The sequence below is a fragment of the Muscardinus avellanarius genome (assembly GCF_963383645.1).
Source record: "Muscardinus avellanarius genome assembly, chromosome: 6".
Classification (NCBI taxonomy): Eukaryota; Metazoa; Chordata; class Mammalia; order Rodentia; family Gliridae; genus Muscardinus; species Muscardinus avellanarius.
Window position 1 is genome coordinate 98,524,502 of NC_137791.1, and position 23,603 is coordinate 98,548,104.

Sequence of the window (23,603 nt, forward strand, 5' to 3'; positions counted from 1 at the left end):
CATGTCCAGTGGCCATCATCTCTTGCAGTTGGGTCTCTTGGCAGTAGTTTTTTGTTTTTTGTTTTTTGTTTTTGTTTTTGTTTTTGTTTTTGTTTTTGGTGGTACTGGGGGTGGAGCCCAGAGGCTTTCTACCTCCGGGCTATACTCCCAGACCTTTTTGTATATTTTATTTGGAAACAGGGTCTCACTAAATTGCTGAGAGCCTCACTAAGTAGCTGAGGCTGGCTTCGAACCAGCGCGATCCTCCTGTCTCAGCCTCCCAAGCGCGGGGATTAAAAGCGTGCGCCACCACGCCTGGCTTAGTTTTTGGATCTTTGAGGATTGTAACAGGATTGTTAGATGCAGTGAAAATCTGTCTCCAGGAAATGTAATTGTCTACATCAGCACAATCTTATCTGAAGATTACTCTATACTTTTGGGAGTGGGCTTTTTATCTTCATATTTTTTATAATTTATAGAATTAAAATTTAGAATTTAAATTAGAATTTAAATTTATAATTTCATATAATTTATGTTCTGTTTTTATTCTGGATACTACTTTAAAAACTATAATCTTTATAATTAAACCATGTTTATGTATATAGCTAATAGCTTCCTTTTTGTGTGTGTGTGTGTGTGGTGTTGGGATGGAGCCCAGGGGCATTCTACCTCTGAGCTATACCCCCAGCACTATTTTTTATTCTTTATTTTTGAAACAGGGTCTCTCTAAGTTGCAGAGGGCCTCACTTAAGTAGCTGAGGCTGGCTATGAACCCGGATCCTCCTGTCTTAGCTTCCCGAGTACTGGGATTATAAGTGTGCGCCACTATGCCTGGCTTAGCTAGTAGTTTTTTAGTGTAAAAGTTTTTATTTTAAATTGTGAAAGCGGTCGGGTGCTGTGGCACACACCTGTAATTTCAGTACTTGGGAGGCTGAGACAGAAAAATCATAGGTTTGAGACCAGTCTCAGCAATGTAGGAAAACTCTCAGCAACCTCTAGTGAGGACCTGTTTCAAAGAAATAAAATAATATAAAATAAAATAGGACCGGGGGTTTATTGTATTTAATTTTTAGGCTCAGTTCCCAGTAAAACACACACACACACACACACACACACGTGCACGTATGCAGAATAAAAGCACATTATAAAATGCAAAACCCCATTTGAATCACTTTTATGAGCTGGTTAAAAGAGAGGAAAAAATATTGGAATGCCAAACTTCTGTTTTTGCTTTTGTTTTTCACTAGAATTTCATCCTTGGTAAAGTGGAGGCAATTTATCAGAGAATCACCAAATTAAAACTGCCTTTAAATATTTTTTTATTCTAACTTGTTTATTCCCCAAAATGTCAGTATCAAAATGATTCCCAACTACACACAAGAAAAGCGCCACAGTGCCCCTGAGGTTTTCCTGACTGCCCTGATGCCCTTGAGGCCCCTCTTTTCAACCCTGTTCTGACCAAAAAGGGGAAAGAATGATCCATGGAATGGGTCTTTGGGGCTCATTTAGTTTAATAGAATCCATCATTTTCTTTTCTGTTGAAGGGTTGTCTGGAACTTTTTACCCTTTCAGTATTGACCTATTTGAACTTTCATTATAAATATTATTCCTTACCCAAATTTTAGCAAATATCTGGTTATACATTATATCCCTATCCTGGTATTTGGTATGTGAGACTTGCAGATGGTGAAAAGACAGGAATGAATATTTGATGAATTTGACTGAATGAAGGATCAAAGCAAGTCCACAGATTAAAACACGAATATGAATGGTCATGAAGAAATGCAATAAAATTTGGCTATAAATTTTGGTGGTTGATGTGTGTTGGGGGGCCACAAGTTCTAGAAATATAAAATTTTGTCTTCTGAATTACACACATGCACAATTTTTAATTTTTTTTTTTTTTTGCATTCTCTGGATGATCCCTTGTTACTAAACATGCCATGCCAACAATCTTATTTTTGGGTTTCAGATTGTGGCCTGGTTTTTTCTTTTTTCTTTTCCTTTTTTCAGCACTGGGGATTGAACACAGGGGCATTCTACCTCTGAGATATACATTTTTTTTTTATTCTTTATTTTATTTTTTGTGGTACTGGGGGTGGAACCCAGGGGCATTGTATCTCCAAACTATACTCCAGCCCTATTTTTTATTCTTTATTTTGAAACAGGCACTCACTGAGTTGCAAAGGGCCTCACTAAGTAGCTGAGGCTGTCCGCGAACTGCGATCCTGTCTCAGCCTCCCAAATGCTGGGATTACAAGTGTGCACCACCACCCTGACCTTTATTCTTTATTTTTATTTATTTATTTTTTTGGTGGTCCTGGGGATGGAACCCTTCTACCTCCGGGCTACACTCCCAGACCTATTTTATATTTTATTTGGAAACAGGGTCTCTTAAACCAGCGGGGCTGTCTTCGAACCTGCGGGATCCTCCTGTCTCCGCCTCCCAAGCGTGGGGATTACAAGCGTGCACCACCAATGCCAGCTTTATTCTTTATTTTGAAACAGGATCTCACTAAGTTGCAGAGGGCCTCACTAAGTAGCTGAGGCTGGCCGCGAACCTGAGATCTTCCTGTCTCAGCCTTTCATGTACTGGGATTACAAGCCTGTGCCACCACGCCTGGCTTGTGGCCTATTTTTTTTTTTTTTTTTTTGGTGGTACTGGGGGTGGAACCCAGAGGCTTCCTACCTCCAGGCTATACTCCCAGACCCATTTTATATTTTATTTGGAAACAGGGTCTCACTAAGTTGCTGAGAGCCTCACTAAGTAGCTGAGGCTGGCTTCGAACCTGTGTGATCCTCCTGTTTCAGCCTCCCAAGCGCAGGGTTTACAAGCGTGCGCCAACACGCCTGGCTCTTGTGGCCTGTTTTAATGTTGTGGCCTGGTGAATGTGGAACAGCTAAATGTGGTGAGTGGGGCCCAGTGAGAGCACAGGAACAATGTACACACAGAGAGGTTCCCCATAGTTTGAAATGAGAGGAGGGGCAGAGAGAGAGTGTCTCCTGGCACCCGACATGCAGCAGGAAGACGCCAGGAGAACTGAAAGAGCAGTTCCATTCTGGCCCACACGCCGTTAAACATGGGCAAGTAATGCTAATTCCATCTTAGCTGTTGTATAGCTATGTTAGTATATAATTTGTGAACTTGCTTTGATTTAAGGTTTTTTTTTTTTTTTTTTGGTTTGGTGGTACTGGGTGTGGAATCCAGGGGCTTTTCTACCTCCAGGTTATACTTCCACACCTATTTATTTATTTTTTTTTTGCGGGTCTGGGGATGGAACCCAGGGGCATTTGACCTCCAAGCTACACCCCCTACCCTAGTTTTTATTCTTTATTTTGAAACTGGGTCTCACTGAGTTGCAGAGGGCCTCACTGAGTAGCTGAGGCTGTCCGCGAACCGCGATCCTCCAGGTCTCAGCCTCCCGAATGCTGGGATTACAAGCGTGCGCCACCACGCCCGGCTACTCCCACACCTATTTTTATACTTTATTTGGAACAGGGTCTCACTAAGTAGCTGAGGCTGGCTTTGAACCTGTGCGGTCCTCCTGTCTCAGCCTCCCAAGCTCTGGGATCACAAGCGTGCGCCACCACACCTGGCCCTTGCATTGGTTTAACAGTCGTATGAGCTCTAAGCCTAAGAAATTTCCACTGAGTTTGTATATGCAGGTAGTTAAATGACATCGGTTGCTTAACTGTATGAGGTACTTAAGAATTCAGGATTGGAATTAGGCAGAGTTCAAATCCTAGACTATTGTGTGACTCCGGGGACGTTAAAATAGCCTCCATGTCTCGAGTTCCTCCTCTGTAAAATGGGCAGCAGTAGTTCTCCCGTGATGATGTCGTGAGGAGTCTGCGCTCACCTGCGTGAAAGGCTGGCGTGGTGTCTGGCTCACAGGGAGGGCTCTGTGATTGTTAGTTTTGGACATAGTATATCTATTCTATAACAAGAGCCCATACATAGACAAGCTTGAGAAGCCTGGACTCAGGTAAAAGTGTTACTGTTTTTTGAGAGACTTGCACTCAGTTTTGGCTTAGGCACTTATGCTCTTCAGCCAGTCTCATAACCCTTCAGATGTCCCATTTCATGACAATTCCTTATGGTCGTTGAGAAAACGAATAGTGAATTGTACCCACTTAGGGAGTGAGTTCGTATTAGTCAGGGTTCTCCAGAGAAATAGAACCGATGGGCTACGTATCTACATGCGGAGGTTATGGGAAAGGGTTACGTGATTATGGAGACCGAGAAGTACCATGATCTTTTGTCTGAAATCTGGAGAGCCAGTGGTGTAATTCAGCCCAAGTTGCAAGGCTGAGGATCAGGGGCCAGTGGTGGGACTTTGTAGACTGAGGCTGAAGTGCTGAGAACTGAGAACCGGGGATGGGGAAGAGGTTGCTGGCAAAGGCCCCAAAGGTCTGAGACCAGAGGCTCTGATGCCCAAGGGTAGGGGGAATCAGAAGTCCTAGCTGAAGGAGAGGGAGGCAGGGAGAGAGAGAGAGAGAGAGAGAGAGAGAGAGAGAGAGAGAGAGAGAGAGAATGAATTTCTTTCTCTCTTGCTCTTTTTTGGTTGCATTTAGACCCTCAATGAGTTGGAAGATGCCTGCTTGCCTTGTGGAGAGTGAGTCTTCTTTGCTCAATCTTCTGATTCAGATGCTAGTCTCTTCAGAAACAGCCTCACAGAATAATAGTCATGATATGGAAAAAGGGTGGAATAATTTGAAAAAAAGTTGGAGGGAAACTTTGGTAAGTCATTTTGCATTGTGCATGATATAGGCTCAGGATCCCTACAGAAAAGCATGTGAGGGTATCCTGACTTCTCAAATTTACCTGGAACCAACATTCTTTTTCTAATCTAATCTCTTGAATTTAGTATTGATATTGTTACTATTAAAATACAGAATATTTTGGAAATTAAAGAAAAATGGTGTGCCTTGTAAGACTTTCTGGTAGACAGAGTTCCTTCCATCTAACTTCAGTTCTGCCAGTTGAGTAGGTGTGTAGTTTTAAGCAGGTTGTGTTACATCTCTCTGTCTGGTTTCTCCTATATGGTTGTAAAATGATCATCAATGACCTTAGTTTCAAGCTTTGCAAAGAATACAGAGCATGCGCAAGAGAGGACACGCACAAACACGTACACTCATGCACACTATGGCTCAAATAGTTCTTTGCATATTGGCTCAGCACACTGTTGAATTAATACCTATTAAGGGCCAGGGAGTCTGTAGTTTGGAGGACTGAAAAATGAGTGTGAGGAACACTCAGCTTCGTCATGAATTCCAATCTAGTGGGCAAGGAAGAGACCACAGAATAGAAGGGAAATATACATGAAAAAGTAATGACGTAGACATTTCTCCCACAACATTTACAATAGTCTAGAGCCTACTTCAGGAATCATGAATTTAAATTTTTTTAATTGAAAGAAATTCTAAAGAGTCTAAATAGAAACAAACCTGGATGATCCTTCTCAAGGTTAACTGTGGTAGCTGCTCAGAAACCCAAAGCTCCTAAGAATTTCTCCTCAAGGGCCCCTCTGGAGTGGCTTTGAAAGGCTGGTGCACCAAGAGTTAAAGTGGACTATGGGAGAAAGCTCTGGGAGCAGATGTGGAGTGCAGCCATCTCCTGGCCAGCCTCCCGTCTCCACCCACAACCCTCCCTGCAGCCGCCTCTCCCTCCCTGCTCCTTGACACGCTCAGGGTACGTCCAAAGTGCCGAGTCTGCATCTAAGCATCTTCCTAATTTGGCTTCCAACAATCGCTGTGGTGTCATTTCCTGCACTTTCCCTGAGCCACCCTGAGCTTCAGCTAGAGTGAATTTCTTTCAGTTCTCTAAATACTTAGTGTGTTTTGTTTTTGCAGACTGGCACCCTCTTGCTTTCTTTATGGGAGATCTCCTATTTATCCTTTAAAAACTAAACCAAGGTGTTACTTCCTCCCCCAAACCTCAGCTTCTCCTGGCCCCATCGCTGCCCCACCGGGAGTGCACAGTACTTTATCATGACTGCTTTGTGAAGGATCAACCCCTTTCCCCCTCCACCCACCATACCATTGTGCAGTCCTCTTGTGGAAACCTTCAACTCCCCTTCCCTAACTTTTAAAACCCCAGCACGTAGTACAGTGCTTGGTGCTTAGTTGGTATCCAATTGATGTTTGCTGGAAGAGTAGGTAAAATAACAAATGTACAAATCTAATTGGGACCTTTTATTGCTAGATTTATAGGAAGATGTTTAGACGAGGAAATCCAAATATCCATGCATTAGGAGGCTCTATATCACAGAGCATGAATTTAGGGTCAACCCAGTATCCAGGCCCTCTGAGTTTTTCTCTGTATAAATTGAGCTATGTCTGACATCTGCTTTCAGAAGCTGGGACATATGGTGGGTGGAGATGACGTTTTGGAAGTAGACCGCAGCCTGCCGCTTTGAAGCAGTGCTCATACCCGAGAAATGCAGGCCAAGAGTGATGATCAACCCCAGGATGTCAACAGTGACTTTCTCCGGGGCTGAGGGATTCGGGTCACTGGAGTCTTCCTTGTGCTATTAGTATTTTCAAAGGTTTCTACGATGAGCATATGTGGCTTGTTAATAGGAGGATGGCACCGCGGCAGTTTCTCCTACTTGTTAACTTGTTTGGGATCCAGGAGCAGGTGGGTGGCTCTGTCTGACTGGACCCCTGAGCACCAGGCGACAGGTCCTTTTCAAGTTGGTCCCTGATTTCCCTCCATCCTGCCCCCTGTGCCTTGTGCTTTAGCAACACTGGTCTTTTTTTTTCTTTTGCCTAAAGAAGTAAATATTTATTGATAAATAAAATCAAATACATCTGAGTATCCTACTACGGGCCAGAACTTCTTGTAAGTGCTTTGCAGTGTTAGCTCATTTCATTTTTGTAACAGACCTGTAGAAGAGAAGCTGTTATTATCCTCATTTTACAGATGAGGAAACTGAGGTTGTGCCAGTGTGTGTGTGTGTGTGTGTGTGTGTGTGTGTGTGTGTGTGTGTGCTATTTACTCTGCAGGGATTTCTTTCTGCCCCCTTCTTCTGACATGTAAGTTCTTCTTGTGTGTGTGTGTGTGGGGGGGGGGTACTGGAGATAGAATCCAGGGGCTTTCTACCCCCAGACTATACTCCCAGACCTATTTTATACTTTATTTGGAAACAGGGTCTCACTAAGTGCCTGAGAGCCTCACTAAGTAGCTGAGGTTGGCTTCAAACCTGTACAATCCTCCTGTCTCAGCCTCCCAAGTACTGGGATTACAAGTGTGCTCCACCACACCCAGCCTTGGCATCCTTTTTATATATGGCACTGCCTACATTGTATAATGGTTACTGTGTCAGTTTCTCCCACAGGGTAAACTGAGGCAAGTTATGGAATTTAGTCCGTCAGGTGGGCATGGTAATCATTACTCTGCAGGGTAACTGAAGATTAAAAGCTCCAGGCACAATTCCAAGATTGCATGTGCAGGAGATGACTGTTTCCTATCTTTTCTTTTCATGTTCCTTGGAGCAGTTATTGACATGAGACAGGTGTCTGAGAGATCAAGGGAAGAGAAACCAGGATGGCCCAAAGTCAAGGCCACCGAGGGAGAAGTGTGTTGGCATCTCAGCTGCTCTGATGGCAGATGCCAACTCAGAAAGGACCATTGGGCTCCATCATCGGTGCTTGGTTTTAGTCGACTGTGAGGCTGATTGCAAATGGTTAAGAGAGAGTGGGTGGGAAGGAAATGAATTTCCTTTTCTCTTTCAGGAAGGGGCGAGAAGAGTTTGGGCAGTAGCAGGGTCAGAAGCAGAGTTCTTGGTGTGGCTGTGTCTGTAGGCAGGAGAAGTGACTCTTTTGAAGAGAACCATTGGGGAGAATTTTCTACTCCTGTCCTGGCTGAGGCAGGGTCCATGCTCAGCATCCCTGTTGCCCATCTGGGGCTTGGCTTTTTTTCTTTCTCTCTTGCAGCTGGAGCATCCCAGGGCCCAGTGGGTTTGGGGTCAGTTGAGGTCCTTGGTTGGTGTACCAAACTTATCTGGGCTGTGGTTTCCTCATCTGTAGAAGTGAGGGCCCATCTCACAAAGATTTTGTGAGCATAGAATGAAATACAGCTGTTCACTGCCAGCTACAGGGTCTCGACAGGGTTACATCCTTTTAACCTTCTCTTAGAGACAAAATGAAACAGGAAAGGGGGAGCTGTCAGAATGCTGTGCATCTGCAGGAGAAAGAAATTGGGAGCATGTCCTGGGCCTGGCAGAGCAGTGAGGGAGATTGCCCCTCGAGGTGAGGGGAATGGGGAGGGCTCACAGCTCTGACTGGGCTGGTTGTCTCCTGGGTTCTTTCCACCAGAGATACACAAAAGGACTGAAGAGCAGCCAGGTGTACAGCAGACAGGTGACTTTCTACAGCCAGGTGTGAAGGGACTAGGGAAAGGTGGGCAGAGCTGGGGGCTGGCAGAAATGTCAAAGGGTTAGGGTGTGTGTGTGTGTGTGTGTGTGTGAGTGAGAGAGAGAGAGAGAGAGAGAGAGAGAGAGAGAGAGAGGAGAAGGAGGATGGGGAGGAGAAGAGATGGAGAAGGATGGGGGAGGAGGAGAGAAGTAAGAGGAGGCCAAGAGGCAAAGGAGGAAGAGGAAGAGGAGAAGGAGGAAGGGGAGGAGGGGAGGGTGCATTGGTAAAATGACAGCCAGAATAATATAGTCAGATGGGGGGGGGTGGACGGAGTGCGGGGGAGAGGAGAGGTGAAATGGCCCCAGACTAATGATGGGCAGGTGTGTGGGTTTGGTGACTCAGGGTACATGGCAGGTTCCTGGGAGTGGGGTGGTAAACCCAAAGGTTGTGGCCAAAGGAGGAATTTTAGAGTATTAGATGAAGCAATTTTTTTTTTGAGTCAAACTTTATTTTTTTTTATTCTTTATTTTTTTATTTTTATTTTTATTTTTTTTAATTAATTTATTTTTTAAATTGGTGCATTGTAGTCATATATCAATCACATTGGAGTACAAGACTTGAGAGGATATACAAGCACACATCATCCAATTAGCTCTCCTCCAGCCCCCGTCCCATTTCCTCCCCCTCCCTCCATCCCACACTTCTTTGGTGATTTACTTTGATACATTTGTTTATGTACCTCCTGCGTTTTAAAGAGGCTCTGTCCTCCAGTATTACATACCCTCTGATTGGTCACATTAGTTGCTTCACTATAGGGCCCTTTCTATAGCTCAACCTCTTCCTGTTGCCCTTTTCCTCCTAGTTATTGCTGATTAAGAGAAGCGTCTGATTTATATTTTCTGCGATATTTCTCTGTGCATGCTGCGTTGCAAGTACCAATCCCACTCTTGATGGTCCCAGTAGTGGCCTGGCTACTCAGTGGAATGATCCAGACCTCGCTGGCTCAAGCAGCGGCCTTGCCTCATGGGAGGACCCAGTTCTGGTCTCGCTGGCCCCTGAACCGGTCAAACCCCTAAGCTGGCTTTGGTCCCGACCTTGGAGGCCGCAGGAGTGAACTTGCCTCACGCCAGGCTCCGATGCTGGCCATTGGCCCCTGCACCGGTCTAACCCCTTGGCAGGATTCCAATCCCGGCCTCGGAGGCCCCAACACTGGTAATGCCTCACGGCAGGCTGCATTGCCGGCCTCACTGGCCCCAGCACCGGCCTAACCCCTTGACAGGCTCTTATCCTGGCCTCAGAGGCCCCAGTACCGGCCTTGCCTCAAGGCAGGCTCCGATGCCGGCCTCGCTGGCCCCAGCACCGGCCCAACCCCTCGGCAGGCTCCGATCCCGGCCTCGGAGGCCCCAGCACTGGTCATGCTTCACGGCAGGTTCCGATGCCGGGCTCGCTGGCCCCAGCACCGGCCCCCTCGGCAGGCTCTTATCCTGGCCTCGGAGGCCCCAGTACCGGCCTTGCCTCATGGCAGGCTCCAATGCCGGACTCGCTGGCCCCAGCACCGGCCTAACCCCTCAGCATGCTCCAATCCCGGCCTCGGAGGCCCCAGCACTGGTCATGCCTCACGGCAGGCTCCGCTGCCGGCCTCGCTGGCCCCAGCACTGGCCTAACCCCTCGGCAGGCTCTTATCCTGGCCTAGAGGCCCCAGTACCGGCCTTGCCTCAAGGCAGGCTCCGATGCCGGCCTCACTGGCCCCAGCACTGGCCTAACCCCTCGGCAGGCTCTTATCCTGGCCTCGGAGGCCCCAGTACCGGCCTTGCCTCACGGCAGGCACCGATGCCGGCCTCGCTGGCCCCAGCACCGGCCTAACCCCTCGGCAGGCTCCGATCCTGGCCTCGGAGGCCACAGCACTGGTCATGCCTCAAGGCAGGCTCCGATGCCGGCCTCGCTGGCCCCAGCACCGGCCTAACCCCTCGGCAGGCTCTTATCCTGGCCTCAGAGGCCCCAGTACCGGCCTTGCCTCAAGGCAGGCTCCGATGCCGGCCTTGCTGGCCCCAGCACTGGCCTAACCCCTCGGCATGCTCCGATCCCGGCCTTGGAGGCCCCAGCACTGGTCATGCCTCACGGCAGGCTCCGCTGCCTGCCTCGTTGGCCCCAGCACTGGCCTAAACCCTCGGCAAGCTCTTATCCTGGCCTCGGAGGCCCCAGTACCGGCCTTGCCTCAAGGCAGGCTCCGATGCCGGCCTCGCTGGCCCCAGCACCGGCCTAACCCCTTGGCAGGCTCCGATCCCGGATTTGGAGGCCCCAGCACTGGTCATGCATCAAGGCAGGCTCCGATGCCGGCCTCGCTGGCCCCAGCACCGGCCTAACCCCTCAGCAGGCTCTTATCCTGGCCTCGGAGGCCCCAGTACCGGCCTTGCCTCACGGCAGGCTCCGATGCCGGCCTCACTGGCCCCAGCACTGGCCTAACCCCTCGGCAGGCTCTTATCCTGGCCTCAGAGGCCCCAGTACCGGCCTTGCCTCAAGGCAGGCTCCGATGCCGGCCTCGCTGGCCCCAGCACCGGCCTAACCCCTTGGCAGGCTCCGATCCCGGATTTGGAGGCCCCAGCACTGGTCATGCATCAAGGCAGGCTCCGATGCCGGTCTCGCTGGCCCCAGCACCGGCCTAACCCCTTGGCAGGCTCCGATCCCGGCCTCGGAGGCCCCAGCACTGGTCATGCCTCAAGGCAGGCTCCGATGCCGGCCTCGCTAGCCCCAGCACCGGCCTAACCCCTCAGCAGGCTCTTATCCTGGCCTCGGAGGCCCCAGTACCGGCCTTGCCTCAAGGCAGGCTCCGATGCTGGCCTTGCTGGCCCCAGCACCGGCCTAACCCCTCGGCAGGCTCTTATCCTGGCCTCGGAGGCCCAAGTACCGGCCTTGCCTCATGGCAGGCTCTGATGCCAGCCTCGCTGGCCCCAGCACCGGGCTAACCCCTCAGCAGGCTCCGGTCCCGTCCTCGGGGGCCCCAACACTGGCCTTGCCTCACGGCAGGCTCCGATGCCGGCCTCGCTGACCCCAGCACCGGCCTAACCCCTCAGCAAGTTCCGGACCCGACCTCGGAGGCCCTAGCACAAGCCTTGCATCATGGCAGGCTCCAATGCCGGCCTCGCTGGCCCCAGCATCAGTCTAACCCCTCTGCAGGTTCCAATCCCGGCCACGGAGGCCTCAGTAGTGGCCTTGCCTCACAGCAAGCTCCGATGTTGGCCACTGGCCCCGGCGCCCGCCTAACCCCTCAGCAGGTTCCGATCACTGTCTCTGTGGTTATTATTTCAAAGGTTCCAGTTGTAATGTATCAGATCTCTTCCTCCCCCGAATATTGGCCACTGGCATTGCCACTGCCTCCACCGTTTCAAATCCTTCCCAGGCTCTTTTTCCACTCTGAATGTTGTCCAGTGTTCCTAAGCATGCGTGATGGTAGCATTCGACATTTGGTGTAATTTCTCCAAAAAAATAAAGTTGGTAAGATCCGGTTTCTGCTTCTCCTGAATACAAGTCTCCACCACCATCGCGAAGAACTCTTTCAACACCGCATTTCTCCTTGGTCTCCGCTAAACTCTCTCCTTATATGTGATGTCTGAGATTCTTAACAATATAGAGAAATAGCAGTCCTCTTTCACGGCGAATTTTTCCATAAGTTCCAGTGCATTTAGATAAGTTTTGTCTGCATCTCCAGTGTCCTGGCATCCATAACGGCTTTCTTACCACCTCTCCGATATTTTTCTTTATCTTTTTCTGTTCTGGGCCCGGTTTCTCCAGGGGTCTGGCGTGCTACTCGCAGTTCGGCCTGGGGCCCAGAGTCCCGCGACCCGGGCCCCATCTGGCGTGCCCAGCCCGCGACCCCCGCCCAGAACCCAGCGTCTTACTGGGTCTGGTTTCTCCAGGGGTCTGGCGTGCTACGCGCAGTTCGGCAGGGGCCCAGAGTCCTGCGACCCGGGCCCCATCTGGCGTGCCCCGCCCGCGACCCCCGCCCAGAACCCAGCGTCTTACTGGGCCTGGTTTCTCCAGGGGTCTGGCGTGCTACGCGCAGTTTGGCCCGGGGCCCAGGGTCCCGCGACCCGGGCCCCGGCTTTTGTGCGCCGCGCGCGACCCCTGCCCAGAACCCAGCGTCTTACTGGGCCTGGTTTCTCCAGGGGTCTGGCGTGCTACTCACAGTTCTGCCTGGGGCCCAGAGTCCCGCGACCCGGGCCCCATCTGGCGTGCCCAGCCCGCGACCCCCGCCCAGAACCCAGCGTCTTACTGGGTCTGGTTTCTCCAGGGGTCTGGCGTGCTATGCGCAGTTCGGCAGGGGCCCAGAGTCCTGCGACCCGGGCCCCATCTGGCGTGCCCCGCCCGCGACCCCCGCCCAGAACCCAGCGTCTTACTGGGCCTGGTTTCTCCAGGGGTCTGGCGTGCTACGCGCAGTTTGGCCCGGGGCCCAGGGTCCCGCGACCCGGGCCCCGGCTTTTGTGCGCCGCGCGCGACCCCTGCCCAGAACCCAGCGTCTTACTGGGCCTTGTTTCTCCAGGGGTCTGGCGTGCTACTCACAGTTCTGCCTGGGGCCCAGAGTCCCGCGACCCGGGCCCCATCTGGCGTGCCCAGCCCGCGACCCCCGCCCAGAACCCAGCGTCTTACTGGGTCTGGTTTCTCCAGGGGTCTGGCGTGCTACCAGCAATTTTTTTTTTTTTTTTTTTTTTGGTGGTACTGGGGTTCCTGGAAGCCCTTCTACCTCTGGGCTACACTCCCAGACCTATTTTTATATTTTTTTATTTAGAAACAGGGTCTCCTAAGCCAGCGCGCGCGGCTGGCTTCGAACCTGCGCGATCCTCCTGTCTCCGCCTCCCAAGCGCGGGGATTACAAGCGTGCGCCACCACACCCGGCCAAGATGAAGCAAGTTTTTGCTGGGCGTGGTAGCACACACTTGTAATCCCAATACTTGGGAGGCTGAGACAGAAGAATTGTAGGTTCGTGGCCAGTCTCTGCTACTCAGCACTTAGTGAGGTCCTCTGCAACTTAGGGAGACCTTGTTTTAAAAAATAGGGCTGGGGGTGTATCTCGGAGGTAGAATGCCCCTGGGTTCCATCCCCAGTTCCACAAAAATAAATGAATATATAAATAAATAAATGAAGCAATTTTCAATGACTAAGACCAGGGGATTACTGGTCACCCCCAAGACAACAGTGATCTTCATTTCTCTTCTTTACCTTCGGTTCTTTATCTTATAAATACCTACCCCTCCCTCCCCCCCCCCAAAAAAAAATCCTTAGTCTTTATGCTACTTTTTGTGTGGAACACATCAGTTAATATTATTCTGCAATTAAAAAATTCTACATTGTATTTGTAATGATTTTAATGAATATATCAGGGTATCATTGTAATAGGGCTTTGTGTTCTTTGGGGTTTCCCCTAAGAGTAAATTCCCAAATGTGGGATTGCTGTGCTCAAGGGTGTGGATGACTGGGGTGAGGGGGCGAGGGGAGGAGGTCTTGATAGGCCATTAGTTAATTGCTGCTGAAGGAAGGAAGCGCTGTGTGCAGGGAGGGAGGAGAATGGGGAAGAAAAGAAGAGCATCCTGCACTGGAGTTCCACTGGGAGCTGTGTGTGAGCACTCAGTCCAACAAGCCACTGGCTGGGTGGGCCCTGTGATCTGGCCTTTGGGGCTTCTTTTTTCTTTTTGGGTGCCATTGTCAAGAAGTTGAAGAATTGAAGGAGGTGTATCTGGGAAGAGAGGCAGCAGTGTGTGAGAAGCCAGGTGTAAAGGACTAGGGAAAGGTGTGGGCAGAGCCAGGGACTGACAAATGTCAAAGTGTTGGAATTTGGGGGCAGAGGGCAGGGGGAGGAGGAGGACTTTATTTCTCTGCTCTAGAGTTTTTTTTTTTTTTTTTTTTAGGCAAAGAGAAACAAATTCATCTTTCAGAATTAAAGGATTTAATGATTTTGATTGACACCTTCACAGTATTAGTGTTTTGAACAATTTTAACAGTTATTTTTTGTTAAAAAAATTTTCTTAGCCGGCCGTGGTGGCACACGCATGTAATCCCTGTGCTTGGGAGGCGGAGACAGGAGGATCATGCTGGTTTGAAGCCAGCTGCGCTGGCTTAAAAGACCCTGTTTCACATGAAAGAAAGAAAGAAAGAAAGAAAGAAAGAAAGAAAGAAAGAAAGAAAGAAAGAAAGAGAGAGAGAAAGAAAGAAAAAGGCCGGGCGTGGTGGTGCATACTTGTAATCCCAGCATTCAGGAGGCTGAGACCAGAGGATTGCGATTCACGGACAGCCTCAGCTGCTTAGTGAGGCCCTCTGCAACTCAGTGAGACCCAGTTTCAAAATAAAGAATAAAAAATAGGGTAGAGGGTGTAGGTCAGAGGTAGAATGCCTCTGGGTTCCATCCCCAGACCCGCAAAAAAAAAAAAAAAAAAAAAAAAAAAGGTCTGGGAATATAGCCCGGAGGTACAAGGGTTTCCAGGAACCCCAGTACCGGAAAAAAAAAAAAATTCTTTTTGCGGTACTGGGGATGGAATCCAGGGACATTCTACCTCTGAGATACACCCCCAGCCCTGTTTTTATTCTTTACTTTGAAACAGGGTCACACTGAGTTGCGAAGGGCCTCACTACATAGCTGAGGCTGTCCTCAAACTATGATCCTCCTGTCTCAGCCTCCCAAATGCTGAGATGACAAGTGTGCACCACCATGCCTGGCTCAATTTTAACAGTTAAAAGGAAACATGATTTAGGGCATTATTAAAAGAAACGGGAATATTTTGAATCGGTAATTCCACTGACAAATATTACCATCAAATAATTCTCTGGCTGGGCATAGTGGCACATGCTTGTAATCCCCAAAATACTTGTGAGGCTGAGACAGGAGGATTGCAGATTGGAGACCAGTGTGCAGTAACTTAGCTGGGACCCTGTTCCAAAATAAAAAAAATAAAATAGGGCTGGGGGTGTGGCTCAGTGGTAGAGCATTCCTCGGTTCAATCTCCAGTATTACAGACACACACACACACACACACACACACACACACACACACACACACACACACATTCTCTTCTTATCTCATGATTGTAATCCTTGTCTCCCTTTTTTTCTTTTCACAGAAAAAATACAGAAAGGGGTTTATTGACATTTCCAAAATCAAGTGTGTGGAAATAGTGAAGAATGATGACGGCATCATTCCCTGTCAAAATAAGTACCCATTTCAGGTGAGCTGGTGTATTTTTGCAGCTTTTAGTCCTGTTTCCTATTTGACACTTTGGTTTCCTGTCCCCTGTTTAGTGGCTGATTTTTAGCTTCATTTGACTCTGTAGTAGTAATCGCTTCTCTCTCTCTCTCTCTCTTTCTCTCTCTCTCTTTTAGAAAAAATTTTAATTGGTCATTCTCAATTGCACATAATACTGGGATTCATTGTGACATATCTGTACATGCACATTTGTAATTTGATCCATTTTTAAAATTGTTTTCCTTCTTGAGCTGCCTAAGTCTTTGTTGGAACACTGTCTTACTCTTGTGTTGGTTGTTAGACTCGACCAGTGCGCCTGAGTCTCTAAACCCCAGGTCTGGCATACTACTCTTCAAATTTCTCACAGAGCACTTAGAATCAGGAGTGGAGACTGGAGCTGGACAAGGTGCCATGAAGTGTTCTCTGAATCTGAGAAGCTGGGAAGTGATAGGGATGAGTTATTCTCACACAGAAGTGAGATGAAAAGGCTGCTTGGGCTGGAAAACAGTGTCAGCATTGCAAGTTACTTAAACTTATTTATTTATTTTATTTATTTATTTTTTTGGTGGTACTGGGGTTCCTGGAAGCCCTTCTACCTTCGGGCTACACTCCCACGGGCTACACTCCCAGACCTATTTTTTACTTTTTTATGTGGAAACAGGGTCTCTTAAGCTAGCGTGGCTGGCTTCGAACCTGCGCGCGATCCTCCTGTCTCTGCCTCCCAAGCGTGGGGATTACAAGCGTGCGCCACCACGCCCGGCTTAAACGTATTTATTTAATTAATTATTTTTAAGGGCTGGTCTCTCCCTCTGAGCTACTACACCCCCAGTCCTTGCTTCCCCAGATAGGCTTCGCTCAGGAGATGGTACATCTTTCCTGTGTTTTAAACCAGGGCAGGGTGGCGCACGCTTGTAATCCCAGCATTCGGGAGGCTGAGACAGGAGGATCGCGGTTCTTGGGCAGCCTCAGCTACTTAGTGAGGCCCTTTGTAACTCAATGAGACCCTGTGTCAAAATAAAGAATAAAAAATAGGGATGGGGTGTAGCTCGGAGGTAGAAAGCCCTGGTTCCCATCCCCAGTACTGCAAAAAGAAAAAGAAAAAAAAAAACCCAGATCCATTTGTAACATCTGTGCTATCTCTCCTTCGCCACCCTGTCATTAAAGTTCTGTTGAATAATGAATGAATGAATGAAAATATAACTGGGAGGGAAGGTAGCTACTAAGTCATTCCTCCTTGGTGAAATGGCTTCTGACCTTCAACAAAGGAGGTTTGCCAAGCTCTCCCCTCCAAACAGCCTCTGCTACTGAACGATGACTCACCAGACGATTTGAGGCACACAAGAGAGAAAGAAAGCCGGCTCCCCACACCCACCCTGCCAGCGTTGCTGCCCACTGGATGGTATGGAAAGTGGCCTCCATGGTGTGATCTCGGTGTGCAAAAGGGAGGATACCGGCTCCTAAATATCTCCCGGCCCATCAACCTACCAGAGATGTCAGAATTTGATGTTTATTATTTGACATTAAGGTGGCATTTCTAGAAATGTCCTGTAGAAACACAAATGCTGGAGGTTAGTGAGGTAATATATCAAACTAGTTTTGGTTACCACGACTCTTAGTCTGGATGAATTTTATTTGAATTAGCTAGTGTTCAGTGAACTTTTGCAAACTTACGAAGCTCACAGTATTGACCTAAGCTGAGTTTTGAGATGTTAGTCTGTGTGGAAACTTGAAAGACAGAGTCTAGGAGGCAAGCCGTCCAGGCACAGCATGAAAGCGTCTGGGAGAAAACACGTGAATAAGAAAAAACCTTTGGGCGCTAGGTCCTGCTCTTGTGACTTAACCTCACTCACTTTGGTTTTATTTTTATTTTTATTTTTTTATTTATTTTTGGTGGTACTGGGGGTAGAACCCAGAGGCTTTCTACCTCCGGGCTATACTCCCAGACCTATTTTCTATTTTATTTTGTAACAGGGTCTCACTAAGTTGCCAAGAGGCTCACTAAGTAGCTGAGGCTGGCTTCGAACCTGTGCGATCCTCCTGTCTCAGCCTCCCAAGCACGGGGATTACAAGCGTGCGCCACCACGCCCGGCTCACTTTGGTTTTAGAATCTGAAAAATGGAGAGTCTAGCACTAATAGAGACTCGGGATGCTCTATGGATAAAACAAGACAGAGCATGTAAAAACGCACAGCCCAGTGTTGGGGCTCAGGAACCGTCCTAGTGAATTATTTTACAATGTACCACAGGCTTCTGGAAGGTCCAAGCCAGTGTTGATGCAGAATGATTTTTATAGTGCCTAAAATCGTATTCTTTCCTACAGAGTTGGTTGCATGGACAGGTCTGGCTAAGGTGTGAAAAACACGCAGCAAATGAGTCAACATCTCTCCCTGCATCTTCCTTTACTCATTATCTTTATCTCTCTGGTAGCGTTTTCCACATTTAGTCTTGGATAATAAGGTTTCCTAGACATGTCTTGGGAATAGGCTTCATGTTTTGTGTCTCAGTCCCAGCAAACTGTTGAATGGTATGTAGTATTATTTGTCCCGTGATGTTCCCAAGGCTGTCAGAGCGCGATCATTAGTTTAAAAAAAATGAAAAGGAATGATCTCTTGGTCAGTGTGAGGAACAGCCATATATCAAGGCATCAATGTGGTGAAGGAGGTTTCTAGCTATGTATTACTTTTGAGCCAGTGTTTTAGCCAGATTTTTAATTGCTGTGATCAAATTACCTGACAGACACAACTTAGAGGAAGAAAGGTTTATTTGGGGCCCATGGTTTCAGAAGTGAGGTCATTGCTGGCTGGTGCCAAGGCCAAAGCATCTCGGCAACAGGGTGTGGTGGAGGAGTAGCCACTCTCACCTCATGGTGGCAGGAAGGAGGGAAGGAGGGAGGGAGAAGGGAAGGATAGGGAAGGAAAGGGAAGGGAAGGAAAGAGAGGAGAGGAGAGGAAAAGAGAAGACAAAAGAAGGCCGGGGACAGAGACAGTTTCCAAGGCCATGCCTTCAGTGGTCCACCTCTAGCTTCTCCATTGTGGGTGCTGGCATCATAGCCTGACACATGAGCTTCTCTGGGGGACATTTTATATCTAAACTATAGCAACCAGTGATTGACCATCAGGGATAAGGTAACAGACCAGTGACAACATTTCTGAGTTAATTTCCTAAGTTTATTATTAATATTAAACACATAAAAAAATAAGACTAATCGCCCCCTGGAGGCTACCTCTGAAAAAGCGCCATGTTTAAAAGTTTGGGCTCTGGAGTCTGAATCCTGGCTTTCTGCATTAGCAGCCAAATGATGGTGGGCAGGTTAGGTGGCATATTAAGGGCACCATTGCAGTGCCTCCTGAGGCCATACAGGAATGGAGGGCCTGTAGAAGGACCTTCGTTCCTTCTTCTGTGAAATGGAAATCTATGCCCATGTGGGAAAATTCACTGAGTTAATGTGAATTAACTCACTGCATGCTCAAGGCACATGGCCTTGAGCTGGAATCGTCATTGCTTAATAAAGCTAGCTACTGTCATTATTGACAGTGGCAAAAGGAAACTATAGAAGTGATGCTGAAAATGTTGGCTGTTCACCTAAAATATTATGTAGAAAAATACCAGATTAGAATAATCCCTGTTGCATCAAATTTACCTAAGTGACTTTACTAAATAAAGCACCCTGGCTTCTGTAACTTTTTCCTCTAAAAAAGTACAGTCCTTTGCAAGACGTATATCCCATTTGATGTAGAAATAATGAAATAGACATACTTTTGTAAGAAAGGAGTCTAGGTTCTTTAGATGGAAAGCAGTTGAGTTTTATTCGGTCATTGGAAAATCATTTATTGGTGCCTGCGGTGCTATGGGGTCTGTGCTAGACAGAAATGCTGTGTTTAAACATTTGTCATAGGGTCGTCTTTTGTTTTATTTCAGGTCGTTCACGATGCTAACACACTTTACATTTTTGCACCTAGTGCACAAAGCAGAGATCGGTGGGTGAAGAAGTTAAAAGAAGGTAACACTCCTGTAATTAAATATTAATCTTCATATAATTTGGTGAGCTATGACATCTTTGTGACTAAAACAGAAGCGTAGTCCATGTATTTCTAATCTCTTAATCTACACTCAGCATTTCTCTAAGGACAGTCAGTTATGGTAGGTGATATAGTAGGTTGAAGATAATGTCCCTATTTTTTTTTTTTTTTTGTGGTAGTGGGATTCCTGGAAGCCTTTCTACCTTTGGGCTATACTCCCAGACACCTATTTTTTATATTTTTATTTGGAAACAGGCTCTCTTAAGCCAGGGCGGCTGGCTTCAAACCTGCGCGATCCTCCTGTCTCCGTCTCCCAAGCGCGGGAATTACAAGCGTGCGCCACCACGCCTGGCGCGATAATGTCCCTTTTTAAAATTGAATTTTTTTCTAGTGGCATGAACTTTCCAAGAACTGCCTGCTTCCATTTAATGTGTGATATATTTGAAGGTGGTAAAGAACCAACTTTTATGATAACAGGATTTAGTATTTTCTAGGAAAAGAGCCTTATGTAGTTGACATTTGATGTGGATTGGTTGCTATACACATGAAATGCCCATTTTTATTTTTATCCTTTTATTGGCGCATTATAATTATACACTGTAGTGAGATGCAAGTGATACAGCCATACGTGCACTTATCATTTGCTGTGTGCCCCCCACACACCCGCTCCCCCCTCCCTGTACATTTAGTGAGATTGTTAGTGATGCTTTCACACGTGGACATAGCATTATTTGAACTGTTTCTTTTCTCAGTCCTTTTTCCCCTCCCCACCTCCCACCCCTAGTCCCCTTCCACTGTGTTACAAATCTCTCTCCTCACTTAACTGAAGTCTCTTTTCTCTCCTGTTTTCTTTCTAGCTTCCACATACGAGAGAAAGCACACCACCCTTGGCTTTCTGAGACTGGCTGATCTCACTTAGCATAATATTCTCTAGTTCCATCCATTTTCCAGCAGAACATAATTTTGTTGTTCTTTATGGCTGAGTAAAATTCTGTTGTATGTATCCACCCCATTTTCTTTACCCATTCGTCTGTTGATGGACACCTGGGCTGGTTGCATGGTTTGGCTGTTGTGACGCGTGCCTCCGTAGACACGGATATGCGTGTCTCCGTGATTTGTGTCACGCTCTCTCATCCTATGTCTGTGGAATGGAATGGCCGCGGGCTGACGTTTTGCATTTATCCATTACGGAGCAGCGCTCACTTTTGCTCACAAGGGTGTTTTGTTAAAAATAAAAAAAAGTAAAGGAGCACCATCCGGCTTTTCTGAATGCTGAGCTATGACATTTGAGGGTGTCCTGACACTAGACCTGATATCCAAGGAATGAGTAATGATTGACACTGTTACCTACCAGAGCTGCAGTTCTGTGGTCTGTTTTGTTTCACTAATCACCGATGTGTCCGTGAATTACAGAAATAAAGAACAACAACAACATCATGATTAAATATCACCCTAAATTCTGGACAGATGGAAGTTATCAGTGTTGCAGACAAACTGAAAAACTAGCGCCTGGGTGTGAAAAATATAATCTTTTTGAGAGTAGTAAGTATTCATTTTATTCTATAATTATATTTTGCTCGGAATTCACATAGTATTGGTATGGTAAGACAGGGACATGCGTTTGATGTTGATTATATACAGCATACTTTCTAGAGAACCTTGAATGCAAGGGAGATAAGTTTTATAAGAATAACTGTATTCAGTAGAGCGGGAACTCTCATGGGATCAGGGGGCTCTTTTGGAGGAGCTATGACGGCAGAATCGAAGCCTGTTAAAATGAATCTACTAGCAGTGGTTCTGTGTTAATGTTTGTTAGCAAATAAACTCTTCCCACATGTGTAGCTAGAGACCTCATATAGCAGTACACCTGCAGTCTGAGTGCAGCCATTCTCATTTTTTTTTTTTTGTGGTACTGGGGATAGAACCCAGGGGAATTCTACCTCTGAGCTACACCCCCAGCCCTATTTTTCATTCTTTATTTTGAAACACAGTCTCACTGAGTTGCAAAGGGCCTCACTAAGTAGCTGAGGCTGTCCTTGAACCGTGATCCTCCTGTCTCAGCCTCCCGAATCCTGGTGTGCGCCACCATGCCTGGCTAGCAGCCATTCTCATTCTCATTTTGATGGGGCTTAGTGACTTGGATTTTAGTAGTGACGTCACAGTCTGTTAGGCAATGAAGTATCATAATGCTGCTCATATGTAAGTGTGCAGATGAATAAAAATGTCTAGGGTTAATTTTGACAGCTAAGAACCTTTACAGGTTCTGAAAATGAAAGGCCCTTAGACATCAGTAAAAAACACACAGAGACTCAAAACAACTAGTTTCATAGGGTGATGGGATCCCGTGCTTTTGTTTTTCTGCTGGCACTGTGCGGAATGCTCACCCTGTCAATCAGAAGCCATCAAGCGTCTGGATAGGAGCAGAATGGCTCTTGGGTAAAAATGCTGGCCTTGTGCAGGAGGGCCAGCCCTTGATTCTGAGCCTCTCCACTCTGACTCTTCTGGGATGTCCCAGTGAGCATTAATTTAGCATATTAAAGAGAAAAACCCATAGCTGGGTGTGTGGGCACGTGCCTGTAATCCTAGTTCTTGGGAGGCAGGAGACAGGAGGATTTCAGGTTTAAGACCAGCCTCAGAAACTTAGAGAGATTCTCAGCAACCTAGTGAAGCCCTCTTAAAAAAATAAATAAATAAAAATGACTGGAGGTTTAGCCCCAGGATAGAATGTCCCTGCATTCAATCCCCAGTACAGTAAGAGAGAGAGAGAGAGAGAGAGAGAGAGAGAGAGGAGGGAGAGGGAGAATGAGAACCATTTCCAAGGCTGTTACTGTTTTCTATTTTTTCTGTTTCTTAAGATTTGGTGTTAGTTAATGCACAGCTTAACCTTCCATTTAAAAGGGACCCAGAAGTCACAGCGACTTAAATTAGAAACATGTCTCAGTCTCTTATAATAATTTCAAGGTCCGGGGCTGGATTGGGGTTCTACAGGTGATTCTTGGGGTTGCTTCAGCTCTGGTGGTCCTTTTCTTCCTGGCAACAAAAGGGACCCAATCTATAAATGCCATACCCCCTTTATTTTTTTGTTTTTGTTTTTTGGTAGTACTGGGAATGAAACCCAGGGGCAGTCAACCTCCGAGCTACAACCCAGCCCTATTTTTATTCTTTATTTTGAACCAGGGTCTTACTGAGTTGCAAAGGGCTTCACTAAGTAGCCGAGGCCGTCCGTGAACCATGATCTTCCTGTCTCAGCCTCCCGAATGCTCGGGATTACAAGTGTGCACCACCACGCCCGGCCCCATACCTCATTTATACAGAGAGCTCTTTTATTAGAATTATATTCTATGTCTACCTAGTTCATTAGCCATGTGCCAACCAAAACTCTGTAGACTGTAGAGGGAGAGGCAGACTGCCAGAGGTTGTTAATTTCACAATGTTCTCTTTGTAGAACTACCCCCTTATCCACAGGGTATATATTTCAAGACCCCTTAAAAATCACAGATAGTACCAAACTCTCTATATACTATGCTTTTTTTCTATACATATGCATTGTGACAGAGTTTAGTTTATAAATTATGCACAGTAAGAGATTAATAGCTATAATAATAATAATAGGACAATTATAACACTGAGCTGTAATAAAAGTTATAGGAGTGTGGCCTCTCTCATGAATAGTATCTTATCATATTGTAGATCTTAGTAAGCTCAGCTTGTGATGTTTTTTCTTCCTTATTAAATCAAGAACTTTGGGCTTTCCGCTATAGGAAGCACTTTATGGCCTCACATTGGTGTCTCCTAATTGCCAGCATTACTACTCTTGCACTTTGAGGCACAAGCACTGTGATACTACCACAGTTGATCTGAAACTTGAGACCACTTAGTGACTTAAGCAGCGGGCAGTGTGTGCAGGGTGGATATGCTGGACATCCGGATAGTTCACATCCTGGGAGGGACTGAGTGGGACAGTGTGAGATTTTATCATGATCCCAAGAGTATGTGCACTTTGCCAGGTGTGGTGGCAC

The 23,603-nt window shown here is 47.2% G+C and overlaps 1 protein-coding gene across 2 annotated transcripts in view; it reads left to right on the forward strand.

The window, feature by feature from the left end:
- TEC (tec protein tyrosine kinase) overlaps positions 1 to 23,603 on the forward strand; it is a gene marked incomplete at both ends in the record, with an annotated part of 87,141 nt that overhangs the window by 33,049 nt on the left and 30,489 nt on the right. For both annotated transcript variants that reach the window (XM_080697574.1, XM_080697573.1), the window contains 3 exons: positions 15,445 to 15,549; positions 19,484 to 19,565; positions 20,998 to 21,126. In XM_080697574.1, coding sequence (XP_080553700.1) covers positions 15,445 to 15,549; positions 19,484 to 19,565; positions 20,998 to 21,126 — 316 coding nt within the window. The remainder of the gene's footprint in view (positions 1 to 15,444; positions 15,550 to 19,483; positions 19,566 to 20,997; positions 21,127 to 23,603) is intronic.